Below are 22,455 nucleotides of genomic sequence, written 5' to 3' on the forward strand. Positions count from 1 at the left end.
ATTCACAGTAGACATATTAAGTCAAGAAGCTTATTTTTTCTCTCTTTGCTAAGGCACAAAGCCTGAGGCTATATGCATTTTTATTACACTTTACTGTCTTGGTTTCACTTGAGGATTAAAAAGAAAGTCAAGGTACAGTGCACATATCCTGATGGATTTTAGGATTTCTTGCTTTAGTGAAAGGAAGAATCTCATAAAGTACTTCAGATTATTGCTCAAGGAAGTATACCTACTTCCGTGATGACCTAGAAATTTGATCTTTTGTTTCTCCTATAAAAGATCACATTGTATTGGGGAATGTTTTTCCCTATAGTTTTCTACACCATGTAAAACCACATTTAAAAAAAATAGCTTTTAGATTCGAAGTGAAAATGTCTACAATAGTTCAGGGAATTCTTAGGACTGTTCAAGGAGCATTAGAAAACACCCCGGGCTGGGGGGGGGGGGTGTGTGTGGCAAAGGATGAGGGAGGCAGGGAGGGGAGTGGGAGAGCGCTCAGCCTGAGGAGTAAAGGGAAACCCAGGCAGGCAGTGAGACTAGAGACCAAGGGAGTGAGGACATGTCCAATTTAACTCTAGTTCTGACAAATCCACACCAAGAAACAATAGAAGGGCACTACACCAGCCTCTATCCCTTGTTTAAAAGCTTGAAATGCACTTCATTATTTTACTTGTGTCTTGTTTTCTGATATGCAAAGGAAAGAGAAGGACCCACTGGTGTAGGATTTGGAAGTGCAGTCAGTAGATGAGATCTTCCGGCTTATTGACTTGTAACCAAGGACCTGATACTGGTTTGGCAGCTCTGCATCAATGAGCGGAGAGAAAGGAGCTTTTCAGTGGCCGGGAGGAGAGCTGGCAGCTGGGATCAGGGACTCCTGGCAGACAAGGTTCTCGGATATGCAGTCAAATTGACTGTGAAGGGAGTCAAGGTCAGGGAGCTTTGGAAATGCTGCAGGTAGTGTGGGATGTAAGGAATGTAGATTTCCTTGGTTAAGGAGTGTTGTGATGTGCAGCTTTGAGCAAATTCTCCCTCCTGACCATTATATCAAGGTGACCAGTAGAACAGACTGAAAATCTGCAAGTGTATCACTGCCCAAAATAGAAGAGTTTCACCGGGAAACAAAAAACTATATAATTACTGGTGGTGTATCTTTTTTCATTTATCTTCCTGATTTCATATTTCGGTATGAATTTGCTAACAGCTTTATAGGTTGTCTTTTTTTCAGACGATACCAGTTCCGATATAGTCCCTTGATAATTATATCAAATTGCCACTTCTGGTCCTTGGGAACACTCCTGTGAGCTAATACCAGGAGGGATAATTATGTAATTACCATGTGAGCCTGATGCTACTTGTGGCCCAAAATGCCCCTAGAAAGGAATGCGACAATGGCCTCAGGAAATTTCTGTGAGAACGATATCTTCTAAATGTGGAATAAATAAAAGCTCAAGAATAAACAGCGGAGGCTGGTATGCAAATGATTTAATGTAATGGTGTTGCAAGGTGCGAGCCACTTGACTTTAAGTTCCTGCTGCAAATCATGACATACATTAGGAAAGCTTTTAAAAGGGAACCGATTTTTTTAAGATAAAATCTGCATCAAGTTACATCAGCCAAGCAGAGTAATTCAACTTTTATCTAAAAAAAAAAAAAAAAGGCAGAAGTAATGCTTCCTATGATCTCTTCCCTTCCCATCACATTTTTTTCCAGCAGTCTGTAGATGTAACCAAACTAAAGATTTTGACAAATGAGGCAGGATAGGAGGCTGATTGCTGCTTTTCTAAATTAAAATTAATGATACCCTGAAGGTACTTGTGTCTATGAAGTCAACTTAATGTTGATATAACCTGACTCCATTATCACAGAACAAGGCAGTTGCATGAGCATGAAAACCAGTGAACAAAAAAAAAATTAAAAAAATAAAAATAAAAAAAAATAAAAAAGAAAAAGAAAACCAGTAAACACACTTCTAAGGTGCACATGAGAAATCAGTCAGGTGAAAGCTGAAGGCTGAACAATGGGCTAGAGGACTAGGGGTTGGTCCTCCCATGCTTTCCAGTGGATAGAGGAGTCCACCAGAATGAGGAGACTAATGTTCCTGGAGAAGCCATGGGCTGTGTGGGGGAGGAGAAATCATTTTCTTTCTATCCTTCTAGGTTCTTAGTGGAGACCATCTGTAATAAAAGACAGATGAGCAGGAGAAAAGCAAACAGACACTAAATAACATATATAAAAGGGTAGACCCAGGAAAACCAAGCAACTCACTGAAAGGGCTCAAGCCACCACCTTTAATGCCACTTGCAGCTAAAGGCAAAATAAAGAGGCTGGGGGCTGGGAGTGGGGGTGGATGCAGTTAGGGGAGGTGGCCAGGAAAGCACAGTAAACAAAGGTAAGCTGCTTATGCAGATCTCATTTTGCTTTCTCCATAGATAAGGGTTTCTAGAGATTTGGTCATCCTCTGTTTCCTGAGACTAAGCAGGAGACACCCTTAAAATGCAGATTTCCCTTATAAATGTAAATTTCTCTTCCAAAAGGGTAACTTCTGGTTTCAGAGCTTCTCCAGTGTCTGCTGTTTCTTTAAAAACTAATGGGCTTGAATAATTCTTATGCCAAAGAAGCATATTTGGGGGTGGCAAATTCTGCTGCCCTTCAACTGGCTCTAGGCTAGGTTCCCATTGACGTCATGCCTCACCTGTCTGGCGGGGGTGCACAGGAGGTTCATTTTAGGCTCTCTCTTCTTTAGAGTCCATGCGCTCTTCTGGAAGGTTGTACAGAGCACAACTGGGAAGGGCTGATGGGAGGCAGAGAGGCAAATGGAGGAGAAAAGAAAGGGAAAACAGAATAAGAGAAGGAATCAGAGATGAAGAAAAGAGGTAATCAACACAGAAATAGAAGGGGGAAGAAAGCTATGAGGGAGGAACATAGAGGTGGATGAATGATGGTCTCAGATGGCACACATTAGCATCCATGCAATAAGTCATACAAAATCAACTCATAATTATGCTTCTACTCTGAGTGAGCACTCTGTTAGCACTGGCTGCTTCCCCGTGATCTATTTTAAAGTCCAGCGCAAGAAACTCTTTCTAACTCAAAGGTGTCTCAATGTCAAGAAAACATAAATTGAAAATTGAAAACTCAGCCAGTGTTTGCATTCAACAAGCCTGGATGGTTTTGCCACAGAGCTATACCTATCACAAGCTCTCATCCCAAACCTTGTCTCAGACTATTTTTTTTTCTAGTCACAATTCAAAATAAATCAGAATTAGAACAGTAGATTTTCACTGAAAGGGATTATAATTAGTTAAAAGGATTCTAACTGAAACTGTAATAAATCTCAAGAGAGTTTCCAGGATAATGATTGGGCATATATTTATGAGTATTAGAAGGATTTGGAAGTAAGAATGAATTATGAACGCCTCTCCAGCCCAGACACATGCATTCAGAAAACTGTATGAACTGCAAAATTCCAGGGAAAAAACTCATGAATAGACTGTAGAGAGTCATTTGTGTACATGTGCATGGTTTATTCTCTATTGTCACAGCACAAGGAGGGGGTTGGGATTTTTGTTTGTTTTGGGTTTTTTTTTTTTTTTACGGGCTCATTAGTGAAGGTGTGAAGTCTGGTTCTTGCATGCCCATGGATATTTAACAAAGGTCTAGACAAACAAAGCCAGAAAATCGAAATGTACATGCCCAGATGTACATGCCCACTTAAATCTTTTCCCAAGACTGGAGTAAACATGATTGATGCATATAGTGCCAATAAGAATGCTTGGACACTAGGTAGAAATCACTTTGTTGAACAATGTTTTCCCACATCAGGAGGGACCCTTTGGCTCTCCTTAAACCTCCAGTGAAGATGAAAACTTAGAGTTGAAAAAAAAAAAAGAAAAGAAAACTTAGAGTTGATTAACAGGTCAAAAGAAAAAGTAGAAGCCCTTGAGAATGAGAAATTAACTTTATTTGAACATTGTAACATTTGAATTTAAATAAATTTACTTGAAATCATTTCTAGGAGCCACAATATTGTGATCTCTCCTTTTTCTTCTCCTTTTGATTTAATTAAAACAACTTTGGAGGAAAAAATGAAATAAGGATATCTTTCAAAACACACAGAGCAATGGACTGAGGTTTGGGAAATAGTCAAAGCAAGGAATAGAATGTGTTATTATCAATTTAGTTGAATAAATTGGTTTCATTCCTTATCCCCCAAATTTTATTCTCTAATCTACCATAATCATACTTAGCACAGTGCCTAACAGATAACAAGAACTCAAAAAGTCTTCATTCATCACATTTATCAAATATGTATCGACCATCTCCTAGGTGTTAGGCACTGTGCTAAACTATGAATAAGATCGCCAAGGTCTATATCTTCATGGGCAGGTAACTTGCCTTCTAGTAAGTATCTTTTGAATGAATGAAGAAGCATTTCTTAACGGCATGAAAGAAGCGAGGTCTCTGTGCAAACAGTACACTGCCTGCAGAACTCACCTGAAATGAGAAAGCAAAGGAGAATAATATATAGTCCTCCCAGCTCTCAAATACGATTGAAAGTTAGAACAAAACAAATAGGAGCGAGATTTGGGCTCTTGCTTTGTCTTGCAAATTATTACGTTAGAATTTTTGGAGTCCAATATTTCAGGCCCAGTAAATCTAAATGGTTTTCTTCCTTAAGCTTTGATCATCAAGAAGGAAGGAAAGAAAGAAGGGAGGAAGGCAGGGGAAGTCTTTCCAAAAATTGTGCTGGGAATCTCACAATAGAGAATTCTTCATGCAAAATACAGTTGTTAGAGTGACACTTCTTTTAAGATTTTATTTATTTTATTTATTCATGAGAGACACACAGAGAGAGGCAGGCAGGGACATAGGCAGAGGGAGAAGCAGGCTCCATGCAGGGAGCCCGACGTGGGACTCGATCGTGGGTCTCCAGAATCATGCCCTGGGCCGAAGGCAGATGCTCAACCACTGAGCAACGCGGGCGTCCCTAGGGTGACACTTCTTGAATAAACTGTACATTAATTCATTCAACTAATAATTAGAGTACCTGCTATATGCCAGGGACTGTGCTAGTCACCGGGAATATCATAGGGACAGAAAGATATGTCCCCGTCCTCACAGAGCATAGTTAACAAACAAACAGAAAAAAGACTTTTTAAAATTTTCTCTGACATGCTTTTACTGAGGAATACTGCAGACTAGATTACGAGTACTCAAGGAGCAGATGGCAGTTTCTCGCCCATCTGGGATAATTCTAAAGAAGAGACCCTTGTGTATCAATAGATAAGGAGTCTTCCAGTTCTAAGCTTTCATGATCTATGATCTAATAGTAGAAACAGGATGTATGCTTCCCCCAAAAGATGTTATACTTGTATTTCTTTTTGCAAAAGGAAACAGAGGTCAGGGCCCCTGGAGGGGCTCAGACAGTTAAGTGACCAACTCTTGATTTCGGCTCAGGTTATGATTTCGGGGTCGTGGGATTGAATCCCATGTTGGGCCTCCAAGCTCAGTAGGGAGTCTAAGTATTCTTTCTCTTCCTTTCCCTCTGGCCCTCCTCCCACTAAATAAATAAATCTTTTTTTAAAAAAAAAAAAAAAAAGGAAACAGAGGGCAGCCCCGCGGCGGGGTGGGGGACTCAGCGGTTTAGCGCCGCCCAGGGCGTGATCCTGGAGACCCGGGTCCTGCACCGGGCTCCCTGCGTGGAGCCTGTGTCTCCCTCTGCCTGTGTCTTGGCCTCTCTCCGTCTCTGTGAGTCCCATTAATAAATAAATAAAATCTTTTTAAAAAAAGGAAACAGAGGTATTGCCTGTTAATTCAGAAGAAATCGTGTTCTTCCTATCTCTTTGAAGAATTCTGGTTACACTAGTTACACTCCTTTGGCTCTTCCTACTCTGCTCACCTTCTTTTTTTTTTTTTTTTTTTTTTTCTTCTGCTCACCTTCTAATGCCCAATCTTACCCTTTTTATTTTATTCTCACTTGCCTTTTCTTCCCGTAATGACTGAGACAAATTGTCAACTGGCTCTACATGACACCTCCAGTTAAAATCTCACTGTTAGTTCAAATACATCACATTCCATATGAATTCCTACAGCCTCATGCCATTCCTCCCCTCCCCCCGCTTTGGAATTTCCGTATTTCTATCAGCAATATCCTTATCCTCCCAGTCTTCCACACTGGAAATACATGAGTTCTGTTTGCTTCTTCCAAAATGAAGCTCCAACACCAAAATTCATCAGTTCTTCCTTCTTTCAAAATACCTCCTCACCTATACCTTCTCTCCCATTCCAGGCCATACAGTCTTCATTGCAACGCATGTCATCCCATACCTCAGTGATAGCAACAGCCTCCACCTGGTCTCAGCCTCCAGGTCCTTCTTGAGTCTGTTTTAGGCCTCACTGACTCAACTGCCTAAACCTTACTCAAATCATGAGTCCCTGCACAGAAATCTTCGTTGGTTCTCTTGGCCTTGCCAAAGAAATCTTGAGCCTCAGAGTCTGGAATGCCTTGCTTTGTATCTCTGCTTCCGAGACACCTAGTTCACCATACCTCACCGACCTCTACAATAGCCGTGTTCAGCCCCTGGCCTTTCCTTGGCTCATCCCTCCACTTCACCTCCAAACCTTTATGTGTCCGAAGATCAGAGACTCTAGTGTCTGCTCCTTGTGTGGCTCTTTGGGTTTCACAAATGCTCACCAAGTGAACAGAGGACCGAATAAAAAAGGAATTATGCCAGGATGGAAGGTGCTAACATGATTTGGGACTTTTCTTCCCAGTCTGTATATAGTACTTGATATTGGTTAAAAACACAGCCAGTTCGAAAGGTCCAATGCATGGAGCTTATTGTTGCAAAAGTTTATCATATTTCATTTCCTTGCCTAATTGCTCACAGAATAAAGTGCCTTTGTTCTTAGGTAGCTAGTGTGCCTTCAAGTTTTTCTCTTTCTGAAACCGATGTCTTTATCTATCACTTGTGCATTCAATCCATGCAATACCTTTGTCCAAAGATAATTTATGAAAAAAAATATTTTGTACTTGATTCTTTAGTTCCTTTAAGATTAGTTTCTGAAGTTTTCAGTTCATTACATGAAACATTTTAATTTCAGTCTCTCTCTGTCTTATGCATTTTCTTAACTTTGAGTAGTCGGGATGGGAACTCACTTCTGTCTCCTTTTCATTTATTGACCATATTTGGCACACACTGGAAACTACCTCTGGTGGTCTCCTGGTGTAAAAGAAACTGTCTTTCAGAGATGAGTGGCCTCTAATGGACTCAGATGCTGCTTCCGCCTAGTCACTGTGAATCTACCAACATCATTGCCAGGGGACAGGGCCTGCAGCACAGTCACGCTCCTTTAGCACATGTTCCCCTAGGGATTTCTTTCTCAGGATGTGAAAAGATCTCTGATTACTGTCCACTCCCCAGTGGCCTCCTCATCCCGTCTTCCCCGCCCCCAAGCTTTCACAATCATCTCTTGATTAATTTGTTCATGGAATGACCCATTCTGCATTTAGAAATAATTATGTATTTCAAACATTCATTTGCATGTGTTCTCTATAATCTATGGCATCACATTGTTCATGACCAGGAACTGACCTTGCATTAGGTCATAAAATATACCGATGACTAAACTTCCACACATAGGTACACCAGATTTGTTCTGCATTCAGTAAATTGAAAGGCCAGCTGCAGATTAAATATGTATAAAACATGTTTCTTTCAACTTTAATCTCTAAAATAGCAGTTAAAAGCAAGAGCCAGACTGAATGAGTTTGAATCCTGGCTCTGCCAATTTACTAACTACTTAAAGTTGGGCCAACTTTGCTATTGTTGTTGTTTTTAACCTCTCATGCTTCGGCTCCTATGTCAGTGAAGTAGGCAGATACTATGACTTCTTACCCCTGAGTTACTGTGAAAATTAAATAAGTTAATTCATATTGCCATGACCAGAGTGCTTAATAAATATTACCCATTTATTGGGGTGCTTGGGTGGCTCAGTTGGTTGAGTGTTGGACTTTTGATTTCAGCTCAGGTCATGATCTCATGGTCTTCAGATCTAGCTCTGAGTTGGGCTCCACACTCAGCAGGGAGTCTATTTGAGGATTCTCTCTCTCCCTTTCCCTTTGCCCCTCCCTCTCACACACGCACCATCTCTCTCTCAAATAAATAAATACATCTTAAGAAAAAAAGTAAAAAGATGTATTTATTTATTTGAGGAAGAGAGAGCACATAGAGCGAGAGGGAAGGGCAGAGGGAGAGGCAAACTCCCTACTAAGCAGGGAGCCCCATGTGGGCATCGATCCCAGGACCCCAGGATCATGACCCAAGCCAAAGGCAGACGTTCAACCGACTGAGCCACCCAGGCACCCCAAATAAATAAATCTTAAAAAAATATATTAGCCATTTCTTTGTGTCATATGCATTGCCTTGCATGCGATAACCTATTCCTCTCCTTGTGTTAATCATAATAGCAACAAAACAGTAGCTGCTAACATTCATTGAGTAATCACCATGTGAGAGAAACCAGGCCAGGCACTTCACATGTCTTAGCTATTTCCCACAGAAATTCTGTGAGGTATGTCATATCGTTGTCCCATTTTACAGGTAAGGAAAGTTAACATTAGAACAATATACCCAGAGGCATGCAGTCAGGGTCAGTCCACATTCTTGCTTATTCTCCCATAATCTGTCTGCCTCTCTGTGTCTGTCAATCACCCATCCACATTGGTTTGCTCAACTAGTCATTAAACCTTTGTTATCACTTACTGCGTGCAGGATTCACTGTATCCTGCCAGAGGGAGCATAAGGGAAGAGAAACAAGGAGTGGTTCCGGCTGTCAGGGAGTTCACAGTGCACTGTAGGAGATACTCACGTCCATGCAACTCAAACAGATGGAATGCTAGAAGTGCTCCGAGTAGAAGCTAGGTGCTGTGAGGATGCTGGCGAAGCAATCACTTCTAGCCCTGCGGGAAAAGAAAGGGGCTGTATACACATATAAACGACTAGAACTGGAAGAGAAGAGGGAGAAGAGCACTCTAGAGAGGAGTAGCAGCAAGAACAAGTCCTACAAGTGCACAACTGGCTGGAATATGGCAGGACAGGCAGGTTGAGTTTGGCCAGTAGCACAGGGTCATATGGCTGGGAAGGGAGATTTCAAGCGTTCTTCATGCTTTTGTGTGCGTCTGAGTGAAGCAAATCCTGCACTTTTTGGAACTCCACATGCTTTTCCAAATATTTAGTCCCAGTAAAGATGGGCAAGGCTAGGAGAAGGTGAAAAAAAGATTGTTCTGGATCTCTGTTAGGCCCTTGACTGATACTGCAAGGTCAGAGTCGGCTTTAGACCATACTACCCAAGGCAGATTTTGGATCAGTTTAATACCTATCGTATCTCGGGATCCCTGGGTGGCGCAGCGGTTTGGCGCCTGCCTTTGGCCCAGGGCGCGATCCTGGAGACCTGAGATCGAATCCCACATCGGGCTCCCAGTGCATGGAGCCTGCTTCTCCCTCTGCCTGTGTCTCTGCCTCTCTCTCTCTCTCTGTGACTATCATAAATAAATAAATTTTAAAAAAATACCTATCGTATCTCTTGGGAATTACCCACACCATAGAAGCAAGCCCACTTGAGTTCTGCTGGCTCTGGGCGAGAGCTGGCCAACCCCTTGTTTAGCATGGGCTGTTCAGAACCAAATTCAAATCCAGATTTATGAAACCTCAGGCCTGGGGTCACCACTAATATCCAATTGGCAGAATGCCACATGACAAAGTATACCATTTCACCCCTAAAATTCCTCCTTTTTCCCCACCCAGAATGGAATTCACTAAGCTATCAGGACACTGTCAATATATAACAGAAAAACCTAATAGAAAAAAAAAAAGAGTGGTAATTTTTATTTCATGCCACCTAAGGATATACTTCTCAGGAATTTTCATGTTTACTAAAAACTGAAATCTGAACATTTCTTTCATCTCATAATCTCCCCTGTAATTACCCTCTACTTAAGCCTTGCCTCTACTTCTTTGATACTTGAGTATTAATCAACTGTTGGTTACTTGTGAATAATCACTCAGTGATCTATTAATTATCAATAGGACTCCAAAAAACATTAGTCGAAAACAACAGATGAAGACAAAATGTATGCCCTTTCTGAGCTCCTTTAGCCATCTCGTGTCACAGGGAATGATGACCTCCCTCACCTTTGCATGAAAGATTTAGAGTGTGCATTTCTGATGGTACTCACTGGAGCAGTAGTTCATTTGTGTCTGCCAATGAGTAGAGTGTGAAGGGGGAAAAACTCATTTTAACATTATCAAGAAAGCAAATCTTTTTTTGTTTGGCCTTGGTTTGATAAAATAGGTCTCAGAGGCCATATATGGTAAGCGGATATTAAAACCAGGCTTATAAATTGTTGCTTTAGTGTTATAGCTTTCGAGGCCCCAAAGATCTTACCAAAAAGGGTACATTGTTTTCATTGCTCCTCATTATATCTGATGAGAGAACATCATTTCTCTCCTCTTCCTCCCAGGTGGCCATTGAGGACCGCATCAGGCAGCTGCATGAAGCGCACAGGGACTTTGGACCAGCCTCCCAGCACTTCCTTTCCAGTAAGTTGCTATCTCCTTTCCTTGCTTGATGTCTTCATTGGGTCTTGGTAGCGAAGAATCAAGAGGTGAATTGCAATCGTCTTTGCCAAGTGTGCTGGAAGCATAAATTGTCCTGAAATACAAGTTAGGGGGAGAACCCAGAGGGTTAGGAGAGGAGGTCCGATTAGATCATCTTGTCCAGTTCTCAGCTGATGCATAATTGTTTCCTGTAGTGTGTTCTCGAGTGCTAACTTTGGTAATATTTTTGAGTCTTTAGTTCTGCTTATAGCGGTTCACTTCATAAGCTGATAATTATGGTGCCATATAATTATGATAGGATAATTCAATATGTGTTACTGGGAATCTTTAATTCTTTATCTCTGCATAATTCATTAAATACTTCCTGCATCCAAATTGGAAGCTCAGCCTGTTGGGTTTCCTCTCCCTAACTATTCTTACTGCTCTTTTATCCTTGACCACTCTTCATTCGTTATACTTTAGTTTTGCTCTTTTATTAAGTATATTTGTGTCATTCATTATATTGTTAATGTATATTATTAATAAATAGTATGTGTTTTATAATAAATACTAAGAGAAACAGCCTTAGTTAATGGAGGTTGATATTGGAACATGCTGTTAATATAACCGGACATATTAAATTTTCAAGCTCCTGTTGTCCTCTTATTGACGTTATTAATTTCTACCACTCTTTCTTTGATTACAAAAATGTGTGTGTTGAGGGTTCTTTCTATTTAAAAAGCCATACTTCTACCACATGGAGTTAACATCTACCGCTAACATTCTGGCATATTTCTTGTCACATGTGAATATGGATGAGGGCCTAACCATCATTTTAAGGCAATTACTTTGCGCCTGGCAATGCCACAAATATGAACTAATTTAATCCTCATCGAACTTCAATGAGGAATATACCATGATCATACCAATTTTAAAGATGGGGAAATTAAAAAAAAAAAGATGGGGAAATTAAGGCACACAGTTCCACAGAGATTGACTGACCGCCAGGATTCAAACCTAGGTTTGTTCCAGAGCCTGCTTTAGCCACTACACTAGACTGTCGTTTACTTCATTTATGTGTTTTATAGATAGGAAATAATTCTGTATGATCTCCCTGCGTTCTCCTGCCACCTTCTTTTATTGTCACTTTCCCATTCTTTCCTTTGTTTTCCATTTCCGATAGGAAAAAGATCTCTGCTCACTTTTTTTTTTTTAAGATTTGTTTATTTGAAAGAGAGAGAGAGTGCACACTTGTGAGCATGCACATGTGCAGTCTGAGAGGGACAGAGGGAGAGAGAATCTCAAGCAGACTCCCTGCTGAGCATGGATCCTGACATGGGGCTCGATTCCACAACCCTGAGACCACAACCTGAGTCAAAACCAAGAGTGGGACACTTACCCCGCTGAGCCGCCCAGGTGCCCCTTTTGCTCACATTTTTAAAGTATTTGACTAGATGCCTTCAAGTATCTCCAGTTGGCTCTTATCTTTTAGAACAAAAATTCCTGAAAGGTGGTGGTCCTGTCTTTCTATTATACGATGACAGTGTATTAGGTAAGAAGTTGTCTTACTTTCTGGACTGGGTCTAACCTTACTCTCTGCATGCAGTCGTTATTTGGACAGTATCATACACGTTTAGGATGGGCTGAAAGAAGGGAGGCCAAGTTATAGCAGTGTCTGCAATCAAGTGGAATTATGGCTTTTAGGAATGCCTCTAGGATAATTACAAGGCCTGTGGATTTCGTCTTCTGTATTTTCCCAAATCTCTGGTCTACATAAGTTGCCTTGGTGACTGCCACTTTATTCTATTTCATTGAGATTAAACGCAATAACATATTTGTAAGTGACTCATAAGCCATAAACAAAAATACCACTCTCACTAATATTAATTACTCCTCGGACGCCAGGTGTGTTCATTCATCTTTTATTCTCTTTGCCTGCCCCACCCAAATTCCCATGTCTTCCCCATTAAAACTTCTTTTCAGAAAATGATATGTTATTTAACCCAGGTGACAGGTAAAGTTTAATGTGTACTTCTCCTGGGTTATTTGCATTTTAATAGGGTGAAAAGCCATAAGTCTGAGGAATGACTCTCTGTTGGTAGAACGTCAGCCATAATCTCTGAGCTGTGAGGGAAGAACTTTGAAGGGCCAGGTGGAGCATTCTTATACCGTTTAAACAATATCACACTGGTGCCCACTTCCAGAAAGGTCAGGCTAGTAGACACAGACGCTCATTTACCTGCTTAAATGGAGCCAGCCCCAGAAGTCACCAATTTCTCATTCATGTGGATTATCAATATATGCTTAGAAGCTTTGCTTGTGGATATAAAAAAAAATACCAATTTGGCATAAGGGTTATTTGAGAAATAGGACAGTGAGACTAAAGACTAAATGAAGAATGTTTCTTTGTTGTCCCTTTTAATTACAAAGATAATGTACGGCCCTCAAGAAATTCTGGAAAGCCAAGAGTAGAAACGGGGAAAAAATCACCCATAAGCCCACCACTCAGAGATAACCACTATAAAAAATGTACTTCATGAGGGGGTCTTTCTCTCAGGGGGTCTGTATATGTGTGTGAATTCAGATTCTCTTCTTTTAAACCAAACAGGGATAAAAAAACACATTACCATTTCATGACCTGCTTTTTTTCCTGTAGAACGGTAATAAAAATATTTTTCTGTGTTTAAATATCCTTCTGCCAAGTAATGTTTCAAATGGCTAGGTAGTCTCCTCCCTGGCTGCGCCAGATTTACCAAGACAATTCTGAAGTACTCAATATTAAAATTATTTCAAATATTTCACTACTATATCCAACATTATGACTAATAGCCTTTGTACACCTTTATAAACATCTTCCATTCTTTCTACAAAATAAATGCCTAAACGCAGAACTGCTCTGTGAAAGGATGTTTACATTTGTATGGCTTTTGAAATGTACTGTCACATGGACTTCTTGAAATCTGCTCCAGAAGCTGGGTACTGCATCAAAACTATATTTGAGGCAGGGCATCTCTGAAGTCATTTACTTGCTGTTAAATTGTGTTCTATGAAAGCAAAACAGTTTTTCCCCTAAAACAAATAAAAATATGTCTGAAAAAAATACCACTAAAGCCATATTAAATGATTTTGAATGGATAGATGTCAGATAATTTACTTCCGGTTTACTAGGAATAATAATAGGATGATTTCTGAGGCTTAGAAATTACTAAGAGAAGTAAAGATGCGCCGCTAACTGCCCCCCAAAACATGCTTACTCTCTCTCCTTTTCCCTTCTCTCTCTCTCCCCCCCCCACACACACATTCCCCTTTGAAAAATCACATTACCAGCTGTCTTTGTTTTTTTATCAGTGGAGAGAGGCAGCCTTTTACTAAATAAAAGTATTCACTGTTTCTTCTTGGTGGCCCAATCTCTCCTTGTTAAAGAAGTTGTTCCTTTTATCTTAGATCTGAGAGAAATGAGAAGAGGAAAACATTGTAAAATATGACCCTTATCCACTGGTAGACACTAGCTTGCCTTTAATTCTAGCTTTAATATTCTACCATTTTTTTAAGATTTTGTTTTTAAGTAATCTCTACACTCAATGTGGGGCTTGAGCTTATAACCCTGAGATCAAGGGTCACACGCTCTACAGACTGAGCCAACCAGGTGCCCCAACATTCTACCACTTATTTTCTTTTAAGATTGTATTTCTTTATTTTAGAGAGAGAGTGTGTGCATAGGCAAGGAGAGGGGCAGAAGAGGGGAGAGGAAGAGGGAAAGAATCCAACGCAGATTCAGGGCTGAGCACAGAGCCCAAAGTGGGGCTCATTAAGAGCCTCGATCCCACAACCCTGAGATCATGACCTGAGCCAAAACCAAAAGTCAGATGCTCAACTGCCTGAGCCACCCAGGTGCCCCCTCTTCCACTTCTAATCGACTTTGATAAACCAAGAAAAGGGAGAAATTGCTAATAGTGTGGTTTTTAAATTTTATATATATAATTTATTATATTTATACATGATTCTGAGTCACACTACTAGCATTTATACATGTATTAGAATATATAACGGGAAGGTACAGTGTTTATGTCTTCATATGTCAATGATCAAGAAAGCACTTATACTATTTAGTGGCATAGTAGTCTGAAAATTATCCATTTAAAATTATCTTGAAGGGGCAGCCCAGGTGGCTCAGCGGTTTAGCGCCACCTTCAGCCCAGGGCGTGATCCTGGAGACCCAGGATCGAGTCCCGCATCAGGCTCCCTGCATGGAGCCTGCTTCTCCCTCTGCCTGTGTCTCTGCCTCTCTCTGCGTGTCTCTCATGAATAAATAAATAAATTTTTTTAAGAAATAAAATAAAATTATCTTGAAGAATTTATCTTCATGGGGTGCCTGGGTGTCTCAGTGGGGTGCCTGGGTGTCTCAGTCAGTTAAGTGTGTACTTTGCCTCAGGTCATGTTCCTGGAGTCCCAGGACTGAGCTCCCCACTTAGGGTCCCCACTCAGTGGGGAGTTTGTTTCTCCCTCGCTCCTCCCCCTGCTCATAAACTCTCTCTCTCTCTCTCTCTCCCTCTCTCCAATAAATAAATAAAATCTAAAAAAAAAAGTTTTAAAGAATTTATCTTCAAGAATTTAAAACCTTTTTAAAAAAGAACCTAAGATCTTTTTTGTGTCAATTTTCTCAATTCTCTAAGATTCTAGTCTACATTTTACTTCACCAAGGAGAACTATTTATTTGAATAAAGGTAGAAATCCTTCTGTAACAGTGAGAACTTAGAGTTGTCTTAATGTTTTACTAGTTCTACGAAATCTTACCATTTGCAACCACATGGGTGGAGCTAGAGAATATTATGCTAAGTGAAATAAGTCAGAGAAAGATAAATACCATGTGATTTTACTCATAGGTGGAATTTAAGCAGCAAAACAAATGAGCAAAGAGAAAGAGGAGAGAGGAGAGAGAGAGAGAGAAAGAGAGAGAGAGAGAGAGAGGAGAGAGAGAGAGAAAAGAAACAGACTCAGGCAGCCCCAGTGGCTCAGCGGTTTAGCCCTTGCCTTCGGCCCAGGGTATGACCCTGGAGTCCCGGGATCGAGTCCCACGTCAGGCTCCCTGCATGGAGCCTGCTTGTGTCTCTGCCTCTCTCTCCCTCATGAATAAATACAATCTTAAAAAGAAACAGACTCAACTCTAGAGAGCAAACTAATGGTGACCAGAGGGGAGGTTAGTGGGAGGATGGGTGAAACAGATGATAGGGATTAAGGAGGACACTTTTTATGATGAGCACAGGGTGATGTATGGAAGTATTGAGTCACTATACTGTACACCCAAAACTAACATAACACTATGCTACCTAACTGGAATTTAAATAAATACTTAGCATATTTGACCAATTCTAGAATTCCCCAAAGTAGCATTTTCCAAGCCATTTTCCTCAGAACATTAATGTTCTGTATGATGTTAATAACTCTTCCTTGAAAAAATAGTTTTGGGGTCAATAAGATTGGAAAAACAGTAGCCTATAAAGATAAGAAAGTTTCTTTTTGTTGTTGAAATTGTTATAGCCTTTAATATACATCGAAACACTAAGAAGAGGATAAAGTCAGTAGCTCTTCTCTGTTCTTACGTGATTATGGAAGTCTTTTTCAGGCATACCAATTAATTTCTCACTAAACGTGCCATGGAATGTAGTATTGGAATCTTTGCCCTAAAGTGGTATTTGCCAAATGGTTTAATGATGAGAACTTTCTGCAGAAGATAGTAAGAACATGATCCAATTAAAAAGAAAATGAGTTATTTATAAGGCAAAAGGGTCAACTTTCTCTTTCCTGAGATTTCTGGCTCCCACCCCTGCCCCAAGAGTCCCCTATGCTGTGGAATTTCTTAACTGGAGAGAGGCTTAAGGGAGTAGCTATATGATTTGTTTTCAAAGTACTCATTAGTGAATACTGAAATCAGTTTAATGACTTGCAACCAACAATTTTTTAATGGGATGGAAGAGATGAGAAAATATCAGAGTACATTGCGCAAGCAAGGTTAAGTATTGTTTTGACACTTTGGATTCAATTAGGGGGTGTGTGTGTGCATGCACACACATGCATATGTGTATGCTATGACACAAAGTAAGATACTTTCCTTCTGTGGGCTACAGTCCAAAAAGGTTTGAAAGACAATTATGCTACCCCTAGCCTTATTTTTACAGATGACAGAATATGTGCAGAAAGATATATATGACATCACCAAGGTCACACACGTGGTTGTAATAGATGTGGGACTGGACCCAGTTTCTGAACTTGCAGGCCACATCTCACACTGCCTTACGCATTAAGCACAAACACTGAGGCCAGCAATTGTCTAGTCTATCTGATATTGCCACAGATCTCTCTCTTCTGTTTCTCTTGGTCTGGGCCATACTAAATGGATTTACAGAGCCTGAATTTTTCTCTGGATGCCTCTGGGCCAAGTGTTGTATCACTTGGGATATTGGTTAAGACTGTAGGCTCTGGGGAGCCGGGGTGGCTCAGTTGGTTAAGCATCTGCCTTCAGCTCAAGTCATGATCCCAGAGTCCTTGGATCTAGCCCCACATCATTGGGCTCCCTGCTCAGCTGGGAGCCTGCTTCTCCCTCTCCCTTTGCTGCTCCCCCTCTCTCTTTGTCAAATAAATAAATACAATCTTTAAAAAAAAAAAGACTATATAGGCTCTGGAACTAGGCTGACTGGGTGTAAGTAAAGGTCAGATACTCAATCGCTTTATCATCATCTGTAAAATGGGGATAATAGTAACATTTCATCAAATGTAAGACTTAGTCCCTCCCTGCAAGTTATAAAAGACCTGAAATCAGAATGTAATTACTGCCCAATGGAGTTTCGAATTCAATGAACTGTGGTAATATTACCTCATAGGGTTATAGTGAAGATCAAATAGTTACTATGTGTGTGTGTGTGTAAAATATATAGAACAAATACATAGAACAGGGGCACCTAGGTTGCTCAGTCGATTAAGCATCTGACTCTTGATTTCAGCTCAAGTCTTGATCTGAGGGTCATGAGCTCAAGCCCCGCACTGGGCTCCATGCTGGGTTTTGGAGTCTACTTAAAATAAACAAAATATATAGAACAGTACCTGGCACGTAGTGATATATAGGTGACTGCTATTAGCATTAGTGTCATTATCACTATCAATTGACAATATAAGTTCATATCTGCTTATTAGAGTCAAACTAGATGTGAATGTATCATTCATTCTTTTGCATTTAATTGTGTGTAACTAGTTCCTCTCCTTTCCAAAGATGTTTTTCATGGATCTAATCTGAAGGGGCAGTGTTTTTCATATTTAAGAGCTCAACTGTTATTTGCACAACTAATGAATGGATGAATAATCAATGACTAGACCCTAATCTCTGCAAGGACAGGATGGTTATATATTCTCTGGCACCTAACATGGTGTCTGTACTTGGTAGATGTTCAATAAAATCATTTACAGAGTGAATTATGTTTTATACCCAAAAGAAAAAACTAAATTTTCTCCTGACATTGCTAATACACAGTGGCATGAGATTTAGCATAGTGACTATTACATAGTAGACACTCAATAAATAATGTGACCTTTCGTGTTGCCTCTGAGCAAGGACTAATAGCATCCAGAACTTGATGTGGTCCTTTTCATGAAAGTTTCCTGTGCCATGTAATATATTAGGGAAAAAAGCAGACTTCAAAAATCACAGCATAATCGCAACTACATTAGAAAATAAAAACAACAGAAGGGGACATCTAAAGGCAAGATTGAAAAGAAATCAGAAATCAAAGAACTATTGTGTTTTCCCTTTTTTTAACTTTTGCAGATTTTTTAAAATAATAAGCGTGTATTACTTTGGCAATGGAAAAAAACAATAATAGTAAAGATTTTTATTCTCTAGCTTTTAACCCACTGACCTCTTGTAATCTTACCCTCTGTTGATGGCTCTGGAACTCTGTAAGACAAATTTCCTTTTTACTATTTGTTCTGAATTTAAAAGATACGAGTTTCATTGAGCAATCTTGTTCTCGGATTATGAGACACTGTAAAAAGAAAGAATTGATCACTTATTTCTTGCAGGCTTTATCATCTTAAGAGCCTTAATCAAATCCCTGGTTAACTCTTTGTCTCATTAAATCAATCCAAGCCTTTACAGTTTCCCCTTGCTACATAGGACTAAAAAGTTTGTTTCCATCTTGAGAGTTGCCAAACCTTCATCCCTGTACCTACCCCCCACCACCGCTTCCTCCCACTCACACACTTAATAAAGAAGATGGGGGGGGGACTTTAAGCACATCTAATAATTGTTAACATTTCACTTAACAGTGCTCCAATCTATGCTGCATTGTCCTCAGGGGATAGATGAATTTGCAATATGAGTGAGCCAATAATTTAAAATTTCAGATCGGCTTAAAGAAGCCATCATGATAAGTTGGGAAGAAGCTTGTAGCTACAATGTGAGATGATTTTCAGCCTAAAGCTTCCTATCAGGAAAAGATCTCAGGGCAAAATAATTTGGGCCAATTTCTTCAGCAGTGACGTGCTGTCACAAGTGTTGGGAATTTGGGACAGATGCATTCTAACTTATCAGTGATGCTGGTAACAGCTCTGTAAGTTCAAAGGTAGCCTTTCAGATGCCCACAAAAAGCAGTCACAGTGATAATAATTACTCTTAGAACCAATTTCTATGGCCCTTTCTCCTTGAGCTCAAATTATATTCTCCATGAAGATCTAGAATTATTTGCTTTAGAGTGAGCTTAGTAACAAAATTTTGCATCTTGGGCCCTACATATCCACTTATTTGGACACATGAAGAAGCTTTGGATAGTTCTCAGTTTCTGTTGTGAGAGTTTGCTTATTGGAATCGGCTTGTACTGGCTTGAAAGAGCCAGTTGTTAAATATACAGGAGTTGTGAGGTGCTTGTTAAACTGACCTTTTGTAGCTTGAAATCGGCTGTAATGGGGCTACAGACCCTACCAAAATTGGCCAATATGTCAAATCAAGACTTGCTTTTCTTTTTTTGCGTAGCTAATGTTATTCAGATTACCCAAAGTTGTGGAGGCAAAGCTCAGGATCCAAACGTCTATCTGCCTTAAGTTAGGATGACCACTGGTCCTGGTTTGTCTGGGATATTCTTGTTCAAGCACTGAAATTCCTGCATCTCAGGAAATCTCGGTGCTGAATATACTGGGACGGTCGGTCACCCCAGCATTAAATAATGTTTCATGGAAAGAGATTCTTGTCCAAGTAATTGGTCTGGACAGCAGCTCTTGGGTAAAGGGGAGGGAGGAAAGGAGGATGCAGTGGGGGGTATGCTGGTGAGGAAGTCAAGCTACAGAGTTGGCCCCATTTTTGAAGCAAGAGAGCTGGGCTTTCATTCCCCCATGTCCATCAGTCATCGGCTGTGGATTTCTAGGGAGCAGGGAACAATAGTTCCCATATCACTGAGGAAGGTTCTCTGGAGCTGGGGGCACTGTATCCATAGCAATCAGCACTCATAGCAGCTGGGGATGAGTGCATCAGCAGGGAAGAGAGTTCTGAGGGGGTCGCCAATAGCATTAACATCTCTCAGACTGAATGAAACTACTGTGCATCATCTGACTATAGAGCCCAATAGTGACATTTAGCTTGATCACTAACCACCACTCCACCACATGCCCGCATGGAGATTAGTCTGGTGGCATGGCAGAGATTGATCAAAGGCTTGTTTCTTTCTTACTCTCCTCATTGTGACGGATTTCTCTGGGCCTCATGGAGACCTAAGACGCCAAGACCGGCACCACAGTTCTGCATCAGCTTCATGATACATGGGCACTATTTTAGTGGAATGTGGCTCGGAAAGGCATATTTTTACACTCCCCAGAAAATGAAGGCATTTGTGAGTTTGGCTTAGGGTAACATTTTGTCATCTGTCCCAAAATACAAAGCTTTGCACAACAGAAATGGTGGAATCACATCCCTGTGGGCAAAAATCATTACTTTCGTTTTCCATTTGGATGTTTTCCATTTTCAGAACACAACCAGTTTGGGATTACAAAATACTTTTTGGTGAGAACTTTGAGGTGAGGACAAAGGCATTTTGTTCTTTTGTAGACTTACATAAACTGTTGCTAGTTTAAAAACCATTCTCCTGAGGGGCACTTGGGTAGTAGCTCAGTCAGTTAGGTAGTAGCTCATTTCAGCTCAGGTCATGATCTCAGGGTCGTGAGATTCAGTCCTGGGTTGGGCTTCCTGCTAGGCCTGGAGCCTACTTAAAATTCTCTCCATCTCCTTCTGTCCCTCCCCACTCGCTTTCTTAAAAATTTCTCTTGCATTTTTAAATATACTTTCATATATCAACAATAATAATCATCTTGATTTCAGTCTACTACAGATGAGCTTTGTAAGGAGCGGGATAGGCTTAGGTGATAGGGAGACCCCTGGAAACGTAAGGAAGGATGCAGAATGGCAGTCACCATGAAGTGTGTTTGCTTCTCTCCTGATGTGCTTTGCTGCTATAGACTCAAACTACCTCAGTATCATAGCTTCTCTCTCTCCTCTCCACCTTGTCCTTACAGTTTCGACTGCCTTGTGACTTCTGTTTTCTTCTTTAGCCCTCTTTTTTTTTAACTTCCCTACCTTTCTACCACCTAAATTTCTCCATATGTTACAACCAAACTCTCTAAGAAAGAGCATCTGATTGGGTCAGGTGTTTACAATCCATTTATATTGAGACCAGGCTCTTTTGACCCGGGTGCTGGAGTCAATTCTTTGTGGGGGAGGCTGTGCTGTGCACTATAGGATGTTTAGCAACATCCCTGGCCTCTCCCCACACCATGCCAGTAGCACCCGCCCTCTCAATTGTGACTACCACAAACGTCTCCGGATGCTGCCAAAAGTCCTCTAAGAGGCAAAATTGTCCTTGGTTGAGAACTACTACTATGTAACTTACTCCTAGACGATGTGTAGCCATGGCAGTTGAGTCACATGGAATGCTAAGTATGCCTATGCGTGAGGAATCATTTGAACCTACTTTTTACAACTCCTAGGTCCCATGCAGTGAGAAGTGTCCTCAGCAGATAACCTTCAGCTGTCTGTCCTTTGGGGAATTGCTTCAGCTGCCTCCCCTAAAGTCACACCCCATCTGTGGGTAGCTCCTGATGGTTGCAGGAGGATAAAGACCTGGCTATTTTGGCCCAATGCAGGAGAATTCTAACATTCTATTTCAGGAGCTCCAGTGGAGTTAACTAAGAGTATCAATGGGGTTAACTGCATCTTAGCTTGACTTCTCTCATTTGCCATTCCTGCTTCCTTCTTCTTCTTTCCACAGCTATTAATCGCAAGGGCACACCTAACTAAATACCCTGCTCTCTAAACATTGTCTCAGAGTCTGTTACCTGGGGAACCCCATCTGTGAGGGGACAATGTAACTGACAGGCATTTCAAAGCATCTGAGGAAAAGGCATTGTAATAGGCTCCTTCTGGTCACTGGGTGATTTGATTTACTCTTGCTTTTATTATGAGGTTGATGATTTTGTCCAGTGTATGTAGTGATGATCATTATTTAAGATGTCTGACCTCGTGACCTCCATTAACGGGTAAGGACTTTGAAGATAGCATAAGATTACATCAGCCTCTTGCCTTATACCTTAAGTTCAGTGGCACACATACTAATGACAGACAAGAATTAGAATGAAGTATAGTCGATAAAATAGATCATAAAAGGAAATGGGTTGGAGTGTGAGAACCATAAGGGTAAAGGGCATGCATTCCTTTTTTTTTAATGTCATGCATCCAACATCTTGCAGATAAGTGCAGGATATGCCTTGATTGAATGGATAACTGGGCAGCCTAAAGATTATTCCCTCTCTAATACAATATGGAAGA

The 22,455-nt window shown here is 40.6% G+C and overlaps 1 protein-coding gene and 1 long non-coding RNA gene across 17 annotated transcripts in view; one reads left to right on the forward strand and one right to left on the reverse strand.

Moving 5' to 3' along the window:
* Positions 1-22,455, forward strand: part of DMD (dystrophin) — a 2,162,139-nt gene that overhangs the window by 1,916,746 nt on the left and 222,938 nt on the right. For all 16 annotated transcript variants that reach the window (XM_077887780.1, XM_077887782.1, XM_077887777.1 and 13 more), the window contains one exon: positions 10,523-10,601. In XM_077887780.1, the coding sequence (XP_077743906.1) occupies positions 10,523-10,601 (79 nt within the window). The remainder of the gene's footprint in view (positions 1-10,522; positions 10,602-22,455) is intronic.
* LOC144307789 (uncharacterized) lies at positions 10,453-21,937 on the reverse strand. Its single transcript, XR_013374504.1, has 4 exons — positions 21,602-21,937; positions 18,521-18,631; positions 13,923-14,044; positions 10,453-10,713 (listed from the first exon to the last, which is right to left on the reverse strand). It is a non-coding gene; the product is annotated as an uncharacterized LOC144307789 (long non-coding RNA).

This window comes from Canis aureus, chromosome X (genome assembly GCF_053574225.1).
Source record: "Canis aureus isolate CA01 chromosome X, VMU_Caureus_v.1.0, whole genome shotgun sequence".
NCBI lineage: Eukaryota > Metazoa > Chordata > Mammalia > Carnivora > Canidae > Canis > Canis aureus.